Below are 26,035 nucleotides of genomic sequence, written 5' to 3' on the forward strand. Positions count from 1 at the left end.
TGTGCTTCAAGGACCCCTGGTCGCCTTTGCCCGGAAACCCTTCATTACTAAAGTTGGCTTCAACCCTAAGACCTTCTGTTCCGACACCCTTCCTGTGCTGCCTCTGCCACGATCTCACACTTACAGCACCAAGACTTCCTTTCATCTGAGCCTGGAGTCCTAGGGTCCCTTGGACTCCTACCTCGGTGGCCCATTTTTTTCTTCATAAAATGCTTCTCCGCCTAGCCTAGAACCCCTGGTAGATCATTTCAGCCAGGAGCCTGGTTTCACTCACTCTTGTGACTTCTGACCGCACTTACCCTGCCGGTCACCAGCTTTGGTGACCCGTGATCCACTTTTCTGCCCCACTGTCCAAGATCACTCGAGCAACTCATTAAACCGTGATAACTGTGACCGCTACGCTCTGTGCTACTTCTCTGCAGCTGGGGCCTTGCTCACGCTTAGCAACGGCTTTGTTTCTCGATTAATGTCTCCCTGTGCGTTTCCCACGGCAGCTGTTACAAATCTTTCCCACGCTCCTCAAGTCCACAAGCACATCCTCACCCCAATCATCCAACTATTCAAAACAAATAATCTCACCTTTCTCTTCGCTAAAAACCGGAAGATCCCTCCCCTTCGCCCAGTGGAGTGCTAATCAATGTTTAACAACTGGCTCTTGGGAGAAAAGAAAAAAAAAGCCCTGATGGGTAGCGTTTCCGATTTCTGTGGTGTGTAAATATCCCCAGCCGGGCCGTGGTCGCCGAGGGCAAAGTTGGGAAGAGGGGCGGCAACTTGCTCCCACGGGCTGGAGGGAGACGGCTCCAGACACCACTGGCCTCATCCTAAGACGCCCCTGTATTTCCTGTTGTCTTCTCGCCCTCCTCCTCTCTCAGAAGAGGGATGTCCTCTGCCCGTAGAACTCTATCCGTCATCCTTTCCCACCTGCTCTACGACCCCCTTTGTACCCCGGCTCCTTAATCCCGTGCAACCTCAGTCTACTCTGGGTTCTCTCTCTCCCCTTGGTCTACAACTTGCTCAGACTGTTCTCTCAATGCCACTGAGGCTGGGACCATCACGCTAACTCATTCCTTCAGTATAAACTCCCTTAATTCTTTTCTACTCTGTGCTAATCGCAAAAGCTTTGTGCACATAGACCGCTTCCCATCTTTCAGCACTTTCTAAGTCAGAACAGTCTCTGTGGTTACTTAACTGAAGCACTGAGTACCTGAATGGATGGTACAGCGTTGACAACATGGGGAGGAAGCACAGTGCAGCATCTTGGGGGAAGAGATGACCACATTTGTTTTTCCTTTCTTTTTTTTTTTTTGCATGTGTTAATATTTCACTCAGATTGCATGCATGATACTCATTTTGTGAATGGGATTCCTTGGATGAATGGGTGAGTTTCAACAAATACCATAAAAATAGATGTGTGGTTTCTTGCATAGGTAATGGAAGAATTAATTATGTGATGAGTTTGGGGGAGAAAGAAACTAACACATAACGGTTCCTGGATAAATACGTGTCACTTATCTCTCCGTGGATGATGACAATGAAAGAGCTGTTGTGGGCCACCTATCTCTCATTACCTCTGATAGAACTGCCCCCGTTGTCCCCAGGAAGCCATGAAAGGGTGATGGAGGAAGAGGTGGTTTTGGAAACTGTAAGCCGAGGCTGATCTGGTGGAACTAGGGAGGAAACAGTTTTTAGAAAACAAGAATTAGTTGTTCACATCTTCAGTCTTCTTTAACAGTCATTTACCAAATGATTTTTTTAACAGCCATTTATTAAATAAGTGTTTCAGGTTGACAAAATATGCAATTCACTTCTGTCAAAATGTCTATCGAGTTGAAATCCTGGGCTAAAGAGATGGAACAGAATGATTTCGTTATTTAAAGAAAATTCAAGCACATTTCTACTTGGATTTATTTCCTCATTCCCTCACCGATTCCTTACATTTCTGAGCTGCTCACCACTGATCGAAATCTTCCGTGAACTTACTAAGGATCCATGCCTTATTTTACTCTAAATGTCAGCCATGGTTCAAGTGGGAAAGATAAATGGCACCCACTTAGCTTTTCAGTTCTCAGCGATATGAACCGGGGAGAGGAAGCCTGGCTAGTGGGAAAAAGACTGCAAACATTTCCACGACTGCACGTCCCCCCCTGCTCGAGAGGCAACACACACACACACACACACACACACACACACACACACACACACACACACTCAACTCTGAACTCAAAGGCGTGCCATTGAGTGGCAACATAAGAACTTGAGTAGTCATACAAGGTTTGAGGCACACACACTTCTAATCAGTGGGCCTCAGTAGTATTTTGGATTAGCTCTGCAGACAGCAATACCGAAGAAATCTAGAAGGGTTATCCAAATTATATAGAAAGCTTCTCATAAAATGTCCTTCTCTTTTCCTCCAGGAGAAGCCGGATATATTAACCCAAAGCCATGAAAAATGGATTCATCTCTTTAGAGTCATCATCTAGTGTCTATCTCCAAAAATGCCCTGAAATGTCCTGACTTCAAGTTACTGGAAATTCCAGATCAATTTTGCATGATTTAACAAATAATATACAGTTCTTCCCCTTCCTTCCCCTCCCATTGAGGACAACACTGGTGTTAGTTTTTACCTGCTGTGATTTATTAATGTGATAGCACTTAAATCCGGAGACTTTACACTTTGATTTTTTCTACGAATAAAATATCACTGTGCATCTAAATTTGAAACCAGTCAGTGGCCGTCTGGGATTTTACACATGATTTTAATTTGACAGTCTTAAATTTGTCATGTACTTTTAGTGTATGATATCAAGAAAAACTACATACACTGTATTAAATACACAATTAAACGTTAATGCCCTACAGAGTTTTAGTTAGTGTCCTTTTAATATACATTGCATACGACAATTCAGTTAATTAGCACTCATAAAACACCTCAATTCAGACTTTTTTCTTGCTGGTGTTTTCCGGGTTACCCTTATACACGTGTGAAGTAAATCCTGCAATTAGTGGACATGATTAAGAAGGGCTTTTTCAGCAATGCACACCTAAAGACAAATGAGACTAGGCTCCCTATGTGAAAAAATGTAAACGGTGTTATCTCTCAGGTTATGACTGCTTTTTATTTACTTTGATTTGTTTAATTATATTCTCCAAAATGAACGTCCAAGTTTTCGTAATATGAAAGTAGCAATTAGCTCTCTATTAAGGCTGATTTTTAAATTTGTTCACTCTTTGCACACAGGCATACATACAAAAGGCAGCACCAGAAAGAGTCCCAAAACGTGGTACCTTGTACTTGTAAATTTAGAATAATTTCATCCGATCCCCAGTTGTTATTGGCGATGCAACTGTAATAGCCAGAATCTTCCGCCTTCACCGTCCGGATGACGAAGCTGCCGTTGCTGAAGACGCTTCTCCGCCCATCAACCGTTACGAGGCTGGGTGTCCCGTTACTACCTCACGGGAAGAAAAAGGCGCAGATTAAAGAAATTACCATCCAAGTTAGCTGAGGTTGGGGAAAAGCATAAACACTCTTTCCGAAGCAAACAACCCATCTGGAAGGTTATATTAAGTAAGAACTAAACGATGATTACACGACAGAAACAGTCACATAGCTGAGTTTTGTCCTTTGTAAAAAGTGCCGTGTTGAAGCGAGGTCCGCGTGAAGGGCCTGGCTTCTGGCTGCACAGGTCAATGCTTGTCGTATCCCAGTGGGAATTGCTTCTGTGGCAGACGTGTCATTTTGACCAGATCAGACAGGGACAACTAAATTTGGGGGTCGCTTGTAGATTCACTTAAAGTTACAGTTGTTAATGATTTGGGCATAAGAAATGAACCGTGGTATATGCCAAGAGGGTGATGAGCTGACTCTAGTATAAAGAGAGTTCCCTCGGCGACATCTTGGCCTCGGCCATGGTGACAACTGTCCAGTCATCTTCCCCACATCCGGTGGCATGCCACTGGACCTCGGGAGCTTACTTATTTCCCTCGTATTAACTGACTTAAAAGAGATGAGAAAGTGGTCACTGGGCCAAGACCATCATTTCAATAGTTTGTGTCTTTTAAGCGTCTTTGTTTGAAAAGAGGAACTCTTCCGAATCCATTTTATACCAAATCTCTAGGCTCACCAGTGAGTTCCCAGCCCTTTATTTATATCTTAATCTCTGCCTCTGAATAGAGGTAAGTTACTTTAAAAAGTTACACGAACAGAATCCATCTCACCCATTTCCTCCCTTCCATCTCATCTGCTGTTGTTGTAATAATTCCTACTGAGCACGGAAAACCAGATTTTATATTAGCTAAGTCTAATGCATTCCATTTCTTAAAGTTATTTCTCAGAGCGTTTGAGTTAGTGTTAGTTGGTCCATTATCTTGGAAGGAGAAGAGATAAGTGCTAATTCTCCAGTCACTTTGGGTACGCTCATCTCAGATATACAGGAGATTTTCGTGATAAGGTACAGGAAACTTCCACGGAGATTACTGGGCTGGCTAGACTATTTTCCTCGGAAGCATTCTCTTATGAACGGAAAGCTCGGAATTTTTAGAGAATTGACAAGATAGATCAGATGCTTTTAGTGTTAACGCTGAGATTCTTCCACCACTGCCCTCAACCAACTTCCTCTCTATCGCAGAAGAGTGGGTAGTTTTCCTGGAGCTTTCAAGAGTGTAAATATACAAAATTAGACCACGAGACTCAGCACGGTGTGTCCGATGTACTGAGGGCATACATTGGGTTACTGGTTACCTGTCTTTCATCCACTTTACCGCAGGAGAAGGGTCCCCAACAGCTTTACAAGGCAAGGCGATGTCTTTCATCCAGGGAGTAGTCACCGTGCCACTGAAGGTCAGGATTCGTGCGGGAGCTGAACCACCAAACAGAGCAGAAGCCCAGTAACTCCAGAGGCATCTACACAGAGGCCAAGGTGACCCTCCCCAACCCAGCAACACCCCAGAAAGGAGAGTGGAACCCTGCCAATCAATGTCACACCTGTCAACACTATTCTTGGTATCAGAGTGTGTCTAAGGGATGTTCATTGTACGAACATACAAACTGCCGAAAACCCCTATTGTAGCATTTTATCCCCTTGTATTGACTAAACCACAAGGACCCCAAATTAAACACTTGGGGCTTCATAAGCCCAGCAGCTCCAAGATGTACTTTCTATGAGCCCAGTTATTTTTCAAAGCACTTATTAAGCAATTTCTCTCAACACCCAAAACTGCACATTAAAACATACTTGTAATATCTGAGAGAACAGACAAAACAAAACATAAAGTCCCGAGACGGGAAGAAGTAAAACTGTAACGACTTCTATTTATCAATTTTGTGGTACTTTCCCGACTTTATTATATCAGCTTGATCTTCAGCACAAACGTTAAGGAAAAGAAACATTTCCAGACTGGCCTCTCTTGAAGAACCACTGTTTGCTTGGGGCAGTGATCCAGATTCTGGAACAGGGGCATCTCCTGGGGACATGGGCCCTGGTACAATCCCAAAGTGGCTGCAGGGCCCAGGAAGTGGAGAGGAAAAAGCCCAGGGCAGCCCCGTGTCAGCAGGGGCCTCCTTGGAGACCAGAGGGGCCCGGTACTGACAGCCTCCTAGTGCCACTTTCTTGGGTGAGACACAGAAGCTGACAGAGACACCAAGATACGAGTCCTGCAGAGGTTGAATGATCTGCCCGGCCTTTGCCTTTCACTGGGACACTGCTTTCTGGGCCACTCTCTAGAAGCTCAGCCCATCTGGATGCACAGACAAGGATCCCACCGGTGGAAGGCAGCTCCAATCTGATGATGGACCCATAAAGATGGGACCAGTGTTGGCACCCCTGCACCATTTTGGGCTTGAGGGTTGAGACTGGCCAGCAGATGTGGGGAGCAGACTTCTCAGGAGGGTGCTGGAATGCCAGGAAAGGTGGAGTTCCCAGAGCCAACTCATTAGAAGTCATCCTGATCTAGAGCACAAAGCTTTCATCACTGAGGTCTGCCAGACAGCTCTGACTTGTGTTGTTCTAAGCATTGGAGGCAAGAGCAGAGCTAGAGGAAGTGCCGGCGGGCTCAGAAGCTGGGCCTATTTTGTGCAGCAAGTATTACAGCAAAAGCCGCCCATGTGTCTGAAGCTACGTTCCCTGCCTGCAGGGGAAACGGCAGCTCTTCCTCCTTAGAGAAGGGTCTTCAGAGGTGGCTCACGGATGGCACCCTTCACCTGGCAATGGAGTATTCCAGGGCAGAACCCGCTTTATCACTTACTGACCTTTCTGATTTTCTATCACGGTAACAAAAATATCCTGGGCAGGGAGCACCGGATTTCTGACGTTGGAAGTTTGGCATTTTCCCTTTCAAACCCTTCAGACCGTCCTTTTATGATGAGGAATATCCTTGCAGCAAAATGGGGGTGATTAGGGAAACCCAGCTAGAGTTGGGGGGCTTTCAAGCTTTCTAACAGCCCCTCCCCCCGTAAGAAATATCTTTTACATTGAATCCCAGAAGCTGCACACATAATGTGTGTGTAAATGAAAACACATGCATGTAGAAAAGTTCTACACATTCATGCTTACTGTGTATGATGCATTCTGGTATTTTCTACATTCTTTTCAAGCCTAGCTAGTCTAGCCCGTTGGACTCTATTCCATTTTAGTTCTTTAATATGCTGGCTGTAACGGCTAAAATTAATTCCAGGACTGATGAGTGGTTTTCCACTAGGCTTTTGAAAAACACTGGCTAAAACCACTTCATCTTCAAGCCCAACACGCCCGGTTTCTAGAATTAATGTCCATTTGTGGAAGTTGGAATTTACCGGATCCTCCTCTGAAATTCAAGAACTAAGCAAACTGGAGCAGGCAAGAGAATTACCTAGAATCTTTGCTAAAAATGCAGATTCCTACTCTGACTCTGTGATTCACCGGATCTTGGGTGGGCTCCGGGGGTCTGTCTTTTTGTGTGTGTGTGTGTGTGTGTGTGTGTGGTACGCGGGCCTCCCGCTGCTGTGGCCTCTCCCGTTGCGGAGCACAGGCTCCGGACGCGCAGGCGCAGCGGCCACGGCTCACGGGCCCAGCCGCTCCGCGGCACGTGGGATCTTCCCAGACCGGGGCACGAACCCGCGTCCCCTGCATCGGCAGGCGGACTCTCAACCACTGCCCCACCAGGGAAGCCCCGAGGGTCAAGCACCTCAGGTGATTCCGATGAGAAGCCACAGCCCGCTAGCGACCTGGACACCCCTCCACAGCTCCTGCGCTGCTCCAGCCACGCACCGCGTGCTCTGGCTCCGCCCCCCACGCACCGCGTGCTCTGGCTCCGCCCCCCACGCCCCACCCCCGGCCCTGGGCTCCTGCCCAGGGTGCTGCTCCTCCAGGACTGGGTGCGGGGCTCCATTCCGCTGCTCCCTCCACCGAAGCGGCAGCCCTCTTCCTGAACTTTCCCCTGGATCTTTGGACCCCCCAGATTTGCCACCGCTGCCAGCCTGCCTTGATCTTCCAACAACTACAAAACAAGCTGCACCAGCATCCTCAGCCTGCGGGTGGCCCCGTCTGTCCAGCTTGGACCTTTCGGGCGTTATGGTCTATGGTTTGCCAGGGTCTGGGGCTCCTGGGTGGTGCCTGCCAGCCGGACGTGTGCCCCACCCCGGAGGTGTTCCCTAGCTCAGCCCCTTTCTGGAAAACCCATGGAGATCAACCCTAGCTCTGGGTGAACCCCATTTAAGCATGAGAAGCTGAGCATTTCTGGAGAAATCCACGTACCCGGGAACCTGAGAACCGCCATAGATTTACAGTCACCAACCTCACCTGGCCTCTCAGCTCTCCCTGCCCGTGTCAGTTTCGTTAGTAAGTTTCCTCCCGCTTCTCTGCAAGGATGACTTCCTGTTGTCCCTTCTTTTCTCAAACTTCTGGTCCTTCCTTCACCGCCCCGAACTGCCTGATACTTGATACAGAAACTGGAAGACCCCAGCCGGGAGCTTCGCATTTCCTGCCACTGAATCTCTAAACCCCCTTGTGTTTCCTTCTCCAAACCTCATCCTGCGGCCGTCGGCTCCTTATCTGGTATTACCCACCTCTCCCTGTCCACGGAGTCTTCCCATGGCCACACGGCGCGCTCTGCAGCTGACACGCTAAACCTCAGAAACCAGAGCCTTGGCTGGGGGGAGACCCTGCCCCCCCCCAGCTTCTCTTTCTTGTCACTTCTTCCTGGTGATGTACGTTTAGAGAATGTTCTGCTCAGTCCCTCTGCTTCCCCACCTCCCATTCACTTTCTCCCGTCACCTGGTCCTCGCTCCCCACTGCAGCTGCTCTCTGGAAGGTCCCTGAGGTCCCCTGCGTGGCCAAACCCAAGGGCACTGCCAGTCTCGCTTCCCTTGGTCTCCCGGCAGCAGCGAATTCCCGACGTTGCCTTCCTGGTCCTGACCCTGCCTGTCTGGCCTGACACCCTTTGCTTTGCCAGCTCCCGGGCCTCTCCCTCGCCAGTGCAAACCGACGTGCTTCCAGCTACCCCTGGACCTGACTCTGCGCCTCCCTCTGTGGTCCAGGTGGGCTCTCCCCAGCCCAGGTGTGAGGGGTGCCTGGGTGCCAACCCTGCTCCTTCTCTGCCTCCTGCCAGATGTCTCTTAAGAGTCAGGACTCGCCCCAACGGCACAGAATCTCCAAGTGGATGGCTCTCAGTCACCTCAGACTGAATGTGTCCAAGATGTCCCCATATCCTTTCACCTGCCTCACAAACCCTTTCCTCCACGGTCATCCTCTCCAACACATGACACCACCACCTTCAACAATGCGTGCTAGATTTGCTTGTTCGTTCTTGCTCTCCCCCTGTCCCCGGCACATCGTCCACTGAGTCCCATCACTTCTACACCCAGGACACACCTTTCAGGCCCCTCTGCTACCACGCTAGCCCAGGCCACACTGCCTGACTGCTCGGGCTCCTGTCTGGTCTCCTGTGTTTCCCACCTTTACCTCCCTGTGATTCACTCAGGATGTAGACATCAGCATGGTCTTCAAACACACCTGCCATTAGGTGTCACGAGTACACCTACTGATGTAAGATGTCAGTGATGGAGCAACCTGACGTGAAGTGCACAACTCTATTTACCAGCATCACAATTTCTCCATAAACCTAAAGCTGTTCTAAAAAGAAATCTTAATACACGTGCACACACAAAGATAGGATCATGTCCCTGCTCTGGTTAGGACTCCACAGTGTCTTTCCATTTTGCTTAGAGTAGAATCTGAAATCCTTAACACAGCCTCGAAGGCCCAGGCTGGCCAGGCCTTTGCCTTCCCCCCGGCTCTCCTGAGACCGCTCCCCCCTCCCCAGACCCACGGGTCCAGCATCCAGACCTCCAACACACGTAACTCTACCTAGGCTGGAGGCCTTCGAACACGGGACGCATCTTCTTCCCTTGTCACGTAACTGCATTTACTCAGCTTTGTGTGGCCAAGGCTCTAAGTGGGGTCTGTTCTAAAGTGGGTTCTCTAAAGCATTTATTGACAATTGCAATTATACATGTATATTTGTGATGCTTTGTTTACTGTGTCCGCACCCAATTTTGAGCTCCACGAGGGCAGACAGTAAACACGTGTGTTGTGTATAATCCTTAGAAGAGACTCCTGTGTGCTCACCACACCCTGTTTCCTTTTCGTTCTCGACATTCAGCCTGGCTTCATCTCTAAGCTCTGCTTTGAAATTAGGTGCGACCCATGTTTCATTCTATACAATGGAATATGGGTAAAAATGAAGTAAACACGTCCACATCTGGCCCGTGAAAACCTTCTTTATGAGACTCCATGCTCTCTTTCTCCATCTACATGGCTGGAAATAAAGGACCCAGGATCTCAAATCACAAGGTGGAAGAGGCCAGGATCCCTGAGTCACCGTGTGGAATGAGCCACCCAGTCCAGAAACATCTGTTTTGGTCTGGGTTATCAGGTTAAGCCACTGACACTTACAGGGTATTTTGCTACAGCAGTCAGGCTCCCTTGACAAAATCACCCCTGTATTGCTAGCATAATGCCTGACATACAATAAGCACTCAAAATGATTTCTTAAATGACCAAATGACACTTAATCTCCCCTGACAAGTCCTATTCCCGTGGAAGTAGCCACTTTCCAGTTGTTTCCCCTCTGAGTATGGCACATCCTCTACCTTAGCCAAGCCATTCCTGGCTGGGTCTGGAGATGTAACATTGAATGAACAAGAGTACAGAAGAGGCGAGGCTATCTCTAACCCTACATCTTATGTTGCAGTTCTCTTTTTTTAAATCCCACAGTCCTGATGCCCTTTGATAATCACTGTTTTCTAAATGTTAGAAAGTGTATGTTGGGGGTAGCTGGATATTATGATCAAAGAGTGCAATAGACCAAAAAAAAATCCACCGTTTATATTCCTTACCAACAATACACTTATTTTCTATTTGAATTTATGTTCAAAATGTGACGCCACTCTCTTTTTCCTTCACTACTTTATTCTGCCTCTTTCTTGCTTCCCTTGGTCTCCCGGCAGCAGCGAATTCCCGACGTTGCCTTCCTGGTCCTGACCCTGCCTGTCTGGCCTGACACCCTTTGCTTTGCCAGCTCCCGGGCCTCTCCCTCGCCAGTGCAAACCGACGTGCTTCCAGCTACCCCTGGACCTGACTCTGCGCCTCCCTCTGTGGTCCAGGTGGGCTCTCCCCAGCCCAGGTGTGAGGGGTGCCTGGGTGCCAACCCTGCTCCTTCTCTGCCTCCTGCCAGATGTCTCTTAAGAGTCAGGACTCGCCCCAACGGCACAGAATCTCCAAGTGGATGGCTCTCAGTCACCTCAGACTGAATGTGTCCAAGATGTCCCCATATCCTTTCACCTGCCTCACAAACCCTTTCCTCCACGGTCATCCTCTCCAACACATGACACCACCACCTTCAACAATGCGTGCTAGATTTGCTTGTTCGTTCTTGCTCTCCCCCTGTCCCCGGCACATCGTCCACTGAGTCCCATCACTTCTACACCCAGGACACACCTTTCAGGCCCCTCTGCTACCACGCTAGCCCAGGCCACACTGCCTGACTGCTCGGGCTCCTGTCTGGTCTCCTGTGTTTCCCACCTTTACCTCCCTGTGATTCACTCAGGATGTAGACATCAGCATGGTCTTCAAACACACCTGCCATTAGGTGTCACGAGTACACCTACTGATGTAAGATGTCAGTGATGGAGCAACCTGACGTGAAGTGCACAACTCTATTTACCAGCATCACAATTTCTCCATAAACCTAAAGCTGTTCTAAAAAGAAATCTTAATACACGTGCACACACAAAGATAGGATCATGTCCCTGCTCTGGTTAGGACTCCACAGTGTCTTTCCATTTTGCTTAGAGTAGAATCTGAAATCCTTAACACAGCCTCGAAGGCCCAGGCTGGCCAGGCCTTTGCCTTCCCCCCGGCTCTCCTGAGACCGCTCCCCCCTCCCCAGACCCACGGGTCCAGCATCCAGACCTCCAACACACGTAACTCTACCTAGGCTGGAGGCCTTCGAACACGGGACGCATCTTCTTCCCTTGTCACGTAACTGCATTTACTCAGCTTTGTGTGGCCAAGGCTCTAAGTGGGGTCTGTTCTAAAGTGGGTTCTCTAAAGCATTTATTGACATTTGCAATTATACATGTATATTTGTGATGCTTTGTTTACTGTGTCCGCACCCAATTTTGAGCTCCACGAGGGCAGACAGTAAACACGTGTGTTGTGTATAATCCTTAGAAGAGACTCCTGTGTGCTCACCACACCCTGTTTCCTTTTCGTTCTCGACATTCAGCCTGGCTTCATCTCTAAGCTCTGCTTTGAAATTAGGTGCGACCCATGTTTCATTCTATACAATGGAATATGGGTAAAAATGAAGTAAACACGTCCACATCTGGCCCGTGAAAACCTTCTTTATGAGACTCCATGCTCTCTTTCTCCATCTACATGGCTGGAAATAAAGGACCCAGGATCTCAAATCACAAGGTGGAAGAGGCCAGGATCCCTGAGTCACCATGTGGAATGAGCCACCCAGTCCAGAAACATCTGTTTTGGTCTGGGTTATCAGGTTAAGCCACTGACACTTACAGGGTATTTTGCTACAGCAGTCAGGCTCCCTTGACAAAATCACCCCTGTATTGCTAGCATAATGCCTGACATACAATAAGCACTCAAAATGATTTCTTAAATGACCAAATGACACTTAATCTCCCCTGACAAGTCCTATTCCCGTGGAAGTAGCCACTTTCCAGTTGTTTCCCCTCTGAGTATGGCACATCCTCTACCTTAGCCAAGCCATTCCTGGCTGGGTCTGGAGATGTAACATTGAATGAACAAGAGTACAGAAGAGGCGAGGCTATCTCTAACCCTACATCTTATGTTGCAGTTCTCTTTTTTTAAATCCCACAGTCCTGATGCCCTTTGATAATCACTGTTTTCTAAATGTTAGAAAGTGTATGTTGGGGGTAGCTGGATATTATGATCAAAGAGTGCAATAGACCAAAAAAAAATCCACCGTTTATATTCCTTACCAACAATACACTTATTTTCTATTTGAATTTATGTTCAAAATGTGACGCCACTCTCTTTTTCCTTCACTACTTTATTCTGCCTCTTTCTTAGCTGTCACATTACCAGCATGTGATCAAGCATTCTTAGAGGGAAAGTTGGAATCTTGGAATGTTTATTTTCTCTTTCAGGCACCTAGAAGCCTTATGAGTAATACACTGCCAATGCGGCGTATTCCCAAACCCGGGACAACTCCTGTTGGCCTGGAATTGTGAGGTAAACGCATTTATTCATGACAAGTGCTAATTTAGGGGGACTCGAACCCCCGCATGGTAGCAATTACCCGAAGTAGAATAAGTAGAATAATTCTGTGTCTATACGTGCTTTTTAAGGTCAGATTTAACATCTCAGTGTGAAGATATTATATTCACTTTTAGGAACTTTTTCCTCCTAAAACAAACTTCCTTTTGTTACTTAAGGTCTTTGTATACAGCATTCCATCAATAGAAGAACAACTAATGATTTTCTTATATTCGTAAGGTTCTAAATTCCATAGACCAAAAAATAGACATTTCTCTTTAAGAAGCACGAGACCTGATTTTGAAGATACTAGAACTGGCTTGGGAAGCTGTTATGCAGTGATTTTCACCTACCCAAAGGGGTGAATGGGGGCTCTTTTTCCTAATTTTCCCCAAGGCAGTGGAAGTTGTAAAGCCACTCATCCTCAGGAGGATGCTTTCCTGATTTGCACAAAAGCCCAGTGCCAGCTAGCAGCAAATCTATTTCTTGGGCTGAAATGTGATAACACATGCTATTCTGGTTTACTTTATCTTTAGGGCATTTTAAGCTTTATTTCAGAGAGAACAGAGACTTAAAACCAGTCGAAAGAGTCGTAGGCAATGAGGCCCTTACCGTAATGGGTGGCATACCTTTAGCTACTGGCTCCACTGTGATGATTTCACTGCTGTTGCCTCTCCCGGCTGAGGTCACGGCCACCACCCAGACGCTGTACTGCCGATTCCGACTCAGGTTAGGAATTCTGTAGGAAAATGAGTCAGGAGAGGCTTCAAACTCGCTGATCACCTGTGAGAGGAGACATAAATGTTCCCACATTCAAGGAGGCCAGTGGCACAAATGGATCTCCTAAAGGAATGCTTATTAACACATTATCTGTTATAAGAAACAAAAGCCACCTCTCATCCCTCTCTAAAAGGCTGGATCTGCAATATCTACATAGTCTGAATTTGTCTATGCAGCAGCTTTGACTACCACCAATGAGTAATTTAACCCTTTACATTATGGCTCACGGCACGGCTGTTTTCCGCTGGGATGGAATAACAAGAACCAGATGGACCATTCTACCTGAGACAACCAAAGAACACACAAATTATAGGAAACAGCTTCAAAGGCATTGCACGTCGGGTAATGAAGGACAGTGATCATCTCCCTGAAATACGGGAAATAAATGAGGTGAGGCTAACAGTTGCAGGGTTGCTACATTTTTGTGAGAGTTGCCAGGCCATGGCACAGAGAAGGGAACCCAGGAAGCGTCCAGCAGCCTCCCTGAGTCAAGGAGACAGAGCTGAGAGCCTGGAAGGGGGCTCTGTCCACAAGACAGAGCACCGGGAAGACAGCTACATGGCGAATCTGAAGAGGGTCCCACTTGGGTCTTCAGCTGAGCAGATGCGTGCACGAGGAGAAACCATCTGAGGCCAGGGAAAGAACCACCTGAAAGGATTGGAGGTCCCAGTGCTAAGCTTTCGCGCAGGGCTGGGAATAGCACCTGCTCCCACCAGCCAGACTGGAAGCCCTCAAGACCCATGGAACCACTGAACATAGTGCCTAAGGGTCTTACCTTGGTGGTGGGGAATAATAGCCCTAGATTGAACACCATACTGGTATTGCCTAACAAATATTAAACGCAAGATTCATAAAGATCAAATTGTCACCAAGGAACTGAACTGCATCCAGGAATAAAAGTCAAAAATTTTACAGGAATAAAAGTATCCAGTACCCTGTAAGGTAAAAGTCGCAATGTTTGTCATTCAACAAAAATTTTCTAGATATGAATAACCCAACTATCTAGCAACTTGTGACCAGATAAAATGTGTTGCATCCATACAATGGAGGATTATTCAACAATAGAAAAAATGAAGTACCAATACATGCTTAACTTGGATGGATCTTGAAAACATTATACTACGTGAAAGAAGCCAATCACAAGAAACTATACATTTATGATTACCTTGTATGAAATGTCCAGAATAGGCAAATCCACAGAGACAGAAAGTAGATGAGTGGTTGCCAGGGGCTGGGTGGGAGAGGGGAAGAACGGGGATAGATTGCTATTGGGTATGGGTTTTTCTGGGGGGGATTATGAATGTTCTAAAATTAGATAATGATGGGGATTGTGCATCTCTCTGAATATTCTAAAAGCCACTGAATTGTATACTCTAAAAGCATGAATTTCATGGTATGTGAATTATAATTCAAAAAAGCTAGTATAAAGGATGGACCTAGAGATTATCATACTAAGTGAAGTAAGTCAGAAAGAGAAAGACAAATACCATGTGATTGATATCACTTATATGTGGAATCTAAAATATGACACATATGAACTTATCTATGAAACAGAAACAGACTCACAGACATAGAGAACAGGCTGATGGTTGCCAAGGGAGAGGGGTGCGGGGGAGGGAAGGAGTGGGAGTTGGGGATTAGCAGATGCAAACTAGTATATATAGAAAGGATAAACAACAAGGGAACTATATTCAATATCCTGTGATAAACCATAATGGAAAAGAATATGAAAAATAATATATATATGTATAACTGAATCACTTTGCTGTACAGCAGAAATTAACACTTTTAAAAAACATCTTTATTGGAGTATAATTACTTTACATTGTTGTGTTAGTTCCTGTTGTATAACAAAATGAATCAGCTATACGTATACATATATCCCCATATCCCCTCCCTCTCGCGTCTCCCTCCCGCCCTCCCTGTCCCACCCCTCTAGGTGGACACAGAGCACCGAGCTGATCTCCCTGTGCTATGTGGCTGCTTCCCACTAGCTATCTATTTTACATTTGGTAGTGTATATATGTCCATGCCACTCTCTCACTTCATCCCAGCTTACCCTTCCCCCTCCTCGTGTCCTCAAGTCCATTCTCTGCGTCTGCGCCTTTATCCCTGTCCTCCCCCTAGGTTCTTCAGAACCTTTTTTTTTTTTAGATTCCATATATATGTTAGCATATGATATTTGTTTTTCTCTTTCTGACTTACTTCACTCTGTACTACCATATGACCCAGCAAACACAACACTTGAAATCAACTATACTTCAATAAAATAAATTTTTAAAAAGCTGCTATAAAAAATTCCAAGGATGATTATAATTTTTGTGACTTTCTGTTTGAATCATAATAATAATAAAAATCCCACAAGGACTCAGAGGCAAAAAAAAAAATCCATAAATGCAAAGAAACAAACAAGAAAAAAGGACTCGAAAAGAAAATAAAATTTAATCAATCAAAATTGACCCATAATTGACACAGATATTAGATTTAGCAGACAAGGGCATTAAAACTGTTATTATAATTTGTATTATAGCTACAGATATTAAAAAATCTAAATAGATACATGAATGATATAAAATGACCCAAGTCAAACTTGAGATGAAATTACAATATGTGAGATGAAAAATACACTGGATTAGATTATTAGCAGATGAGCACTTGCAGGAAAAAAAAAAGTTAGTGAACTTGAAGATATATTAATAGGTGAAACAGAGATAAAAGAGAATACAAAATTTAACACAGCATTCGTGAGCTATGGAACAACATCAAGCAGCTTAACATACATGTAATTGGAATCACTAAAAGAGGCAGGATAGAAAAAACATTTGAAGCAATAGTGGCTGAAATTTTTCCAAATTTGATGAAAACTATAAACCCAGAAAACGAAAAACCTCAATAAAACCCAGCCACAAAAATATGAAGAAAACCACACCAAAGCACATCATAATCAAATTGCTCAAAACCAGTGATAGGGAGAAAATCTTAAAAATAGCCAGAGAAAAGACATATTATATATGCAGGCACAAAAATAAAGATGTCACAGACTTCTTGTCAAAAACAATCCAAGTGCTATAGTCCGAATGTCCCCCCTAAATTCATATATTGAAACCACACTCCCAAGGTGTGGCTTTTGGGAGGTGAAGCGCACCCATGGGGTCAGTGCCCTTATAAAAGAGGCCCAAGAGACCTCCCTTGCCCCCTTCTACCATGTAAGGATACAATGAGAAATCTGCAACCAGGAAGAGGGCTCTCACCTACCATGATGGCACCATAATCTCGGATTTCTAGCCTCCAGAACTGTGAGAAATAAGTCTCTGTTGCTTAAAAGCACCCAATCTATGGCATTTTTGTTATAACAGTCCAAGCTGACTAAGACACCAAGTAAGGAGACAGTGGAACAACAGTTTTAAAGTTTTGAAAGAAAAAAGTCAACCTAGAATTCTATATTCAACAAACATATTTTAAAATGAAAGAGATAAAAAGACTTTTTCAAATATAGAAAAAGCTGAAAGAATTAATCATCAGCAGAGCCACACTACAAGAAATGTTAAAGAAAGTTCTTCAGGCAGAAGAAAAATGATACCAGGTAGAAATATAAGCTTACACAAAGGAATGTAAGATACCAGAAATGGTAACAACGTGAATAAATACATATGACTTTTTATTATTTACATCTCATTAAAAGATAATTGATAATTAAAAGATAATAAAAATGTAGTGTGGGGTTCATAAAATATATAAAAGTAAAATGTATGAAAACAATCACACAAATGTTAGGAAGGGGAAAAAAATGGAAGCATAGTATTGTAAGGCTCTCAAACTGTACGTGAAGTACCTAATATCACTTGAATGTAGAATGAAAAGGGATATGCATTAATCCCAAAGAAACCACTAAGGTTACAAAATAAGAGTAAAATAAAACTAATGAGACAACAGAAAATAAAATAGAATTATAAAAAATATTCAGTTGATCCAAAGCAGTCTAAAAAGGAGTAAACAGGAAACAAATAGGACAATAAAAAAGTAGCAAGATGATAGATTTAAACCTATGTCGATATACCTATAGTTATTTTAAGTGTAAATGATCTAAAATCCTAATTAAAAGCAGAGATTTTGAGACTGGATATAAAAGCAATACCTAACTATATGCTGCCAACAAGAAATGCTTTTCAAATATAAAAATACAAGTAGGTTAAAAATAAAAGGACAGAAAATCTATCCCAGGCTAATACCAATCAAAAGAAAGTTGCAATGGCTACATTAGTATCAGACAAAGTAGATTTATGGGCAGAGAATATTACCAGTGATAAAGAAAGTAATTTTATAATGATAAGGGGATCAATTCATCAAGAGGACACAGCAATCCTAAACATCTATGAACTTAATAACAAAATAGCGGTCCAGGCAGACAAACACAGAAATTAGTACTGAGAAACGGGGTGCTGCTGTAATAAATACCTAAAAATGTGGAAGTGGCTTTGAAATGGGTAGAGGCTGGAAGAGTTTTGAGGTTGATGATAGAACGAGCTGAGATTGCCATGAAGTGTTCGCCAAAGGTGATTCTGGTGAGAGCTCAGAAAGAAAAGAGGAGAGCTGAGGAAAAAGCCTCGGACTTCTGAGAGAATACGCAAATAATAATGAGTAGAATGCTGGCAGAAATGCGGATGGTAAAGGCCATTTTAGTGAGGTCTCAGATGGAAATCAGGAACATGTTGTTGGACAATGGAGAAAAGGCAATCCTTGTTACAAAGTGGCAAAGAACCTGGCTGAATTGTGGTCATGTTCTAGTATTTTGTGGAAGGTAGTACCTGCAAGTGATGAAATTGGATGTTTAGTAGAGGAGACTTCCTAACAAAGTGTTGGTGCCTGCTGACAGTGGTAGTAAAGTTGAGAAGAGAGACATAAATTGAAGAAGGAATTGGTAAGCAAAAAGGAGCTAGAACTTAAAGATTTGGAAAATTCTCAGCCTATCCGTATTGTAGGGAAACTAAAGTCCAGGGTAAGTGACTCACTGAGGTCACTGTGCCAGACAAGGGTGAGCAGAGACTCAAGCTCAGGGCTTCTGATTCAAGTCCAGTGCTGCTTCCTCACACCCCATGCTGCCAATTGCAAGCAATCAAACACGTGAAGAACTTACTTTTACCCTTGTGAGCTGTAAAGTAAACCTTAGGTAGGTCACAAGGCTGCATAAGCTGCAGTCCCAGCTCTGCAATTAAACGGGACACAAGTGTCAACTATACCTCCTAATTGTCATAAAACCTATGCTCTCTCAATGAAAAATAATGTCAGAGAATTTCCCATTGTCAAATATTTAACATACAGATACCTAGTGCAGATGATTAAAGGGAGACTATGGGACTCTTGCACAGAGTGCTCAGATGTGCATATGTGCTAGGGTGCATGTGTGCATCTGTACTCCACTTGCCCCGCTTTAGCCAACCAATCCCCCATCCCCTTATGCACACCAGCCTGACTCCGCTATAGAAAATCATGGGGAACATTAATTCCTCTAGAAGTTCAGAGGGAATTTGACTTGTTTCCTGGAAAACCGAGAAGACGATCCCAAGACTATGTGTACTTGTGTTCTGTAACATTCGAAGGCAATGTTGTTGCCAAATTAATTTTACAAAGCGTATGATGTGCAAATTATAACTATTGCACTTACTGAACATTCAACTTCAACAGAGCTTTAAAATATATTTACAAAATTTTCCATGAAGAGTGCAGAGTCCCTGGTTAAAACCCAATCACTATCCTGTCTATAAGCTACAATTGGCCCTTATTTATTTAGTTTTTACCTGAAACATGAAGCATAGCTAAAATCAATGATAAAACTATGAGTTCTTATGCAACAATATTTGTTTCACCATTTACAGAGAAGATTAACCAAAAGTTGAAGTAAAAGAGGTTTATTTATAAAAACTTCCCCCTGTTGGAATGACCTTTCTCCAAGGATTAGGATGGAAAATAAGAGCCAAGCTATTCAGGGGCTCCTACTGGTTATTTGGGAAAATTGGTTGCACTGGTGCTGCCACTATGCTCCCCTGATGACTGCCATAAAATTGGGCACCATTTTTTTGGTCTCGGTAGCAAGGCAAGCAGAAAACTGACTGAACAATTTAAATAATTGAAGAGTTGATTCGTTTTCTTTGTTATATATGTAACTGGATACTAAATGTGACTTTTCCTGTTATCATGAAGCTTTAGCAGTGTCCTTAAGAGGTGAGAATAGTCCCAAAGATACCAGTACTTTCTTTCCTTACAAAAATGCGAGACCACCTATGCAGGGATTTCTGACTCTAATGTTCTGACTGTCACTTATCTCTGGGTCCCATAAGAAGCTGAGTCAAGAATAGGATATTTTTGTTGAGAGATGTCTGTGTACATTCCCACCTATGGGTGGTTGGGGTCTTTGAACTCACCGTAGAGATAGGTGAGTCACATGTGAGAAGGTTAAAGGCTAGCCCTGCTCAACAAAAGGAGAGAAGGCTGTGCTAGGACTAGCTGTCACTTGCAGGTGCTTGGTTACGGATGCTCACACGTGGACGCTATAAGGGAGAGCAAGGCTAGCTGTCTCCAGAGGGATGCCCGCGGGTATGAGATGTCTCCAATAGAGGGGGGTACTGGAAATTATATAATATTTGTTTTAAACAGCATTACTTATCCACAGATGGTGCATAATTCAACCGTTGCTAACAAGTTCAAGAGGTGGCAACAGGTAAGAGAAAAAGAGCTAAATGGGAAAAAGGTTAATCAGAAACCCATTCAGGGTAGTGAAGCAAATCTATTTGTTTAAACCCTTCTCAATGCTCAGCCAAATATGCTTGTTCTGGGAAAGAGGGAGGATGACTATTACTTCCTTATGGAACATTTTCCTTAAAATTTTATATGATGTATAATAGCACTGATTATATTTACATTTCCTTAATTTTCTTTTTATTGGATACCAGATTTTCCAACACAAGGATTGAATCATGTTTAAACTGACTTGCCAATTTCTACCTGCATTCCATTATGTGATACTACCTCCCAAATACTGGGAATGCTCAGTGAGAGGGATTGATTTTATTTCCGGATTTTTCCTGATACTTTAGCTAGGCTGATCCTTCAAAGACTTTGAAGCATTAAATGAGCATGGAGGGATAGAATGGAAAATAGAATAGAAAATAACAAAGCAGAGCTACACTCTAAGGGCAACAAGATAGGAAATGGTAGCATAAAGATACACAAACTCCCAGTGTAGTTTCTTAGGGATGAATGAATCACAAATTTGTCAAAAGGAGAAATTTATGGGGAGGGGGAGAAAGACACTTTTCTCTATATTTAAATATCTAAATATTTAATTTTCTTCTGGTAGATCTTTAACTCTCTAGTCTCATCATTTTCAGAGTCAGGACAGAGATATTAGCCATTCTAGAAGATTTTATTATTCCTACAATATGAATTAATCTTGAATGGATTACTATAATTGGGCTAAACTTTTGTTTTAAGGGAAGGCTTGTGTTACTTCATGACCTGTGGGAATACAAAACCAATCAACATTAAGAAAGCTCTGATGCCAGGTATATGACTTGTGTACGCTTGGTTCTTGATGGGAAATTCTGCCCCACGGCTCATTTTTAATTCTGGTCGGTGCCAGCATGATGGAGCAGACAGGGCATTTGTGGATTGGGGTGGCCAATATTCTGTGCCCATCATAAATTCCTGTTAGCCATTTGAGAAAATGTTGTTCTTTCTCATCTAAAAATTATTTAAACATGCTGATTCTATCAGAATCCAGAGTTAACTGACATTGATTATTAATTAATCACTCTCAGTTGCAATCCTCCAAGTGGCAGCCAAGTTATGTATTTCTTGGTCCATCAGAGATTGTTGAAGAAGAAGAACAGGGTCCTTCTCTTTAGCTGGTGTCACGTAACAGGGACAGTCCATAGTTTTCTTGAGGGAAGACTTCGGTATTCTTTCAAGACACACACTTAAATTATAAAATGTGTAAGTAGTCTATGTATTGAGCTATTGCAAATATCGTGCTTCAAATCGAATGTTCATGGGTTTTTGCTCTGGGAGGTAGTTGGGGTATTATGCCAACACCATTGCCCTGGAAGTGTGGAGGCTGATGTGATTAGAAATATGTGTACGATGAGGCTTGACAACAGGTACAGGACATCTGGGGCCAGCCATACAAGCTTGCTGGACTACAGATCTTTCCTTTGGGCTGTGCAGATGCTCTTAATACCATGCCTAGTAATAATAAAAGCTCATAAATAGTTGCTGAGTTTGAATTCACAGACACTTATTGAGTTCAATTCCATTGTACAGATTATAAGGTAAGTTTGCTTGTCAAGGAAGGAGATATAACCATGGTTTGGCAAATGGAGGAAAAATTAAAATAAGGCAACTGACAAATTCGTACTAAAATCTAGAAATAAAATCACTTGAATTCCCTTCCTAAAACTATCCCTGTCATAGTCAAGGACATGAATTCACATTTGTAAAATGCCTAGGAAAATAAATGGGAACTTCATGCATTTGATTTAAAAAAATATTTATAGCAAGTTTTTACAAGGCTTCTGACATGTTTGCCTCCCTAAAATTGTACCCAGAGTGGAAAATACAGCTAACGATATTCACCTTTCGACACCCAAGCCAGAGAGCTCACATTTCCAGTGTTCTGCCTTTCTGTGTTATGGCTTTAGGTCTGGTGGGTGGAGTCATGCATTTCTGAGGAACTCAATAGTATCCTCCTCAAAATGATGTGAAGGTTGCTTAGGTTAGTCTTATCCTAGTGCTTTAATATCACCCCATGAAAAGGCTAGGAACAGCATCTTCCAGTCCTACTTTCACTCCAGAATTATTCCTGTCTTGGGATGCTGGTGTATTATTTTTCCTTTCATGTCGAAGATACTTTTTAACCAGTAAATAAGGTAAAATTAGCCACAATGAGCTACTTTAAATGCTCTTTAGTAATTTCTATAAAACTGGATGTTTACCCAATAGTGGCTGAATCCATTTTCAAATTTCTTACACTATTTAGCTGAACAGATGAACTTGTAAAGCCTTGTAAAGCCTTCTTTAATCCCCTCAATCAGGTGTTATATTTTCCCTTTGTTTATATGTCCCTCATGGTCCTTACCATTATTGCCCTTTGGATTGGTCTCCATGTAATAGTTTTTTTTCTCATTTCTTTTCTGTGGTTGATTTCTAGTTACATGCAGGTGTGGTCAGAAAAGATGTTTGAAATAATTCCCATACTCTTAAATATGTCGAGGCTTGCTTTGTGTCCTAGTATGGGGTCAATCCTAGAGTGCCCTTTGGATTATAATCTTGCATGTTCTTACCATCGCTCCCCCATGGATGCTTCAGGCTCTCTGAGTGGGCCTTGCCTCACCCTCCTCCCTCCACTTACCCCCCAGGGATCCTAGGCTAGAACGCTGCAGGGTCGGGACCCACTAACCACTCTTTGGAATGGACTGAGGAAATGTCTGTTGTTTTAGGGACTTTAATAATGACCTATAATTTATTTGAGTACAACAGAAAAAAATGGGTAGAGGATGACTATGGAGTTGCAGGCTGCTCAGATCAAATTATTCAGCATTTCTGATGCATATAAACAGAATTCCACTTTAAAAAATTTCAATTAACTTTGTAATGAAACACTAATTCTATCAAAGAAATGTGGTACTTTAAAAAGTTTTAACATCTAATTATTAACATCCTATTAAAAAAAATTGAATGCTATGATTTCATAGATAGAATGTTCACAGCAGTGATTAAAAAAAAACCTCCAAAGCAGAATAAACAAAATGACAGCTCTTTTAATTATAGGGCAATGACTCTTTCAGAGCATATAAAATCCTTCTGTTTAGTGGCAGAGAAATAGCCTCAATTACATGAAGAATACACCGTTAGCTGGATCAATTTAAGATTTGCCTCTTTTTAAGATTTCTATGTATAATACATTTTGATCTGATTTCCATTTTATTTCATTATTTTCATCTCTAGAAGAAGATAATACAGCACAAAGATCTTCCGAATGGAATAGACTAAGATGGCCAGCTCTCATAGAAATAATAGCATATTAAAGCTACTTGTTTTATCTTAGTCAATTTTGGTGGTTTCCTCTGTACTCTACCAAGATCACTCTATCGGCTATTATATAAATGGCTATGGGCTACTTTTAAAAAAGACTTCCAAACATAAAATATTTTAATTTTGGGTCTCCCAAAGATAAAAATTATTGTTATAATGTTTTGCAAGTGAATTAAAATTGATATGCAGAAAAGGCATGGAAGAAACTAGTTTCTCCATGCTATTGTTTAGAATCAGGGCATTGTCCCAATAGACAGACTGACATTACAGGATCCTTATATTTCCCACTCTCTTTCAAACAAAATCACCTCCATTTACTACAGTTTTCTCGTATCCTTTCCCTGTTGTCATACCATCTGCCATACAAATGATCTCTCTGTAAAAAAGCTTTATTAATTTAACTTGATTGCTATTAGCGATTCAACAAATTTTGCACAAAAGAACTGGTTTAGCATTACATAACTTCTCACAATACAAGAAAGAAATTGTGAGAAAGGCTGTTCTAGGTAATAAATGTAATATAGGTATAATATATAGTTTTGGAAAAAAAAAATTCTTAATTCTTAATTGAAAACGATCTGAAGCCATTTATTTCCTTAAATAGTACCCCATGTCTGTATCAGACCAAGTCAAAAAGATGATATGTTTTCAAAGCTGGAATCTTTCAAAAGCTCCTAGAGCTAATTGATCAAAAGGGCATTTTCATCTGTGGCTACTTTGGAAGCAGTAAGAAGCAGTGGAGAAGTTTACACTGCTGTCTAGTTTGAATGAATGGAAGTTCAAAGCCAGAATGTGTAATGGCAATTTATCTGCAAAACTGGGCAGGCAATACTGTGAGACTGGGCTTGAAAAGTGATTTTTAGGGCTTGTTTCTGTAAAGAAATTCCATTTGAATAAATGATTCTGCTCCCCTTTGTTCAATAAAGTCCAAAATCGGGCTCAGGATTTTAAAGGCCAAGCTTTCTCCCAACCCTAGCATAGGGGTCACCTGCATTTTGACCTATTATAGCAACTGGACAGCTTCACTTGATGCCCAATGAAACTGAAGCACCACAGACGATGATTTAAAAAAAATTAAAATATGGACTTAACAGAAATATTGAGCAGTTATTGCCTGGTTCACTGAGGACAGATAAAGAACTAGATTATTGTTCTTCATCTTTTTAAAGAACTAGATTATAAAAGATAGCATGTACTTCCCCTCACTCCCCCAAAGAGTTGGAGTCTAATAAATATATGTAAATTGAAGCACAAAAAATTTAAAGCAGATTTAGAACATATTTCATCAGAACTGGTCACGAAATACTGAGATATTTCTAAGGAAGCTCAAGAATATATTGATACTTCCCCAGAAATCTCATAAAACCAGCGCTGGTTTTCATATGCTTAGCTGTAGGTCTGTCTCAGGGAAACTTTTCTAGTTCTCTCCCAGTCATATGATAAGATGCTGAGTGCTAGAGTAGAGCTCAGTTAATCTCAAGAGCATAGAGAGCCTAATGCATGCCTGTCACACAGAGGTGCCCAAAAAAGATCTGCTGACGTGATTAATTGCGTACGTGTCTGTGAAACATGACTGTGTATTCTTTGGATGACTTTTGGCAACTCCATTATTTACAGCTTTGCCATTACAGAATAAAGAGGTCCAGCAATAGGTCATTTAGCTGGAACTGTGGCAGAATGATTTCCATGTCAGTGATTCAAAAGCACGGGCATTTTATCTAAATCCTTAGGGGACGGAAAGCATCCCAAAGTCTATAACACACTTTTCCTGCCTTATTAAGCAGAAACTTCATTATAGAGTTTAACCTCTATTGGTTGACTCATAGCCGTCATCCATAAAGTTTAATTCAACATAGCATTTGCTGAACATCTACTATATCAGCATAATACCAGGGTTTCCAAAGGTATAACAGTAACTAACTGTGGTTCCTGTACTTAAGAAACTGACGTGCCACTGCGGGGGCTCAGCTATACCCCCCTCCAACAGTGATGCAAGAGATTATGGTTACGTCAAAGATAGGTTAAAAATCAGTGCTGGGGATGCTGAGGCAAGATGGGGCAGCTTCCCCGGGGAAGGCAGTAGGCTGTTAGGGTGAAGAGCCTGGTTCCTGAGCTCAGACCCCTGTGGGCTACAGACCCTGTCTTTACCTTGCTAAGCTGCGTGGTCCTGGGCAGGCTGCACAATCTCCATGTCAGCACCAGTACAGAGAAGAGAATAAAAACAACCCCTCTTGCACAAGGTAATCATCAGAATTAACTGATGAAAGCAGTATTTTAAAAAATGTGGTCCACAGGGGCTTCCCTGGTGGCGCAGTGGTTGAGAGTCCGCCTGCCGATGCAGGGGACGCGGGTTCGTGCCCCGGTCCGGGAAGATCCCACATGCCGCGGAGCGG

At 43.1% G+C, this 26,035-nt stretch overlaps 1 protein-coding gene across 1 annotated transcript in view; it reads right to left on the minus strand.

Annotated features, from left to right (window-relative positions):
• Positions 1-26,035, minus strand: part of DSCAM (DS cell adhesion molecule) — a 759,593-nt gene that overhangs the window by 59,651 nt on the left and 673,907 nt on the right. The window contains exons 22-25 of the mRNA XM_024120069.1: positions 13,406-13,559; positions 4,742-4,859; positions 3,286-3,449; positions 1,569-1,667 (exon numbers count right to left, since the gene is read on the minus strand). Coding sequence (XP_023975837.1) covers positions 1,569-1,667; positions 3,286-3,449; positions 4,742-4,859; positions 13,406-13,559 — 535 coding nt within the window. The remainder of the gene's footprint in view (positions 1-1,568; positions 1,668-3,285; positions 3,450-4,741; positions 4,860-13,405; positions 13,560-26,035) is intronic.

The sequence above is a fragment of the Physeter macrocephalus genome, chromosome 8 (genome assembly GCF_002837175.3).
Source record: "Physeter macrocephalus isolate SW-GA chromosome 8, ASM283717v5, whole genome shotgun sequence".
NCBI classification, from domain to species: domain Eukaryota; kingdom Metazoa; phylum Chordata; class Mammalia; order Artiodactyla; family Physeteridae; genus Physeter; species Physeter macrocephalus.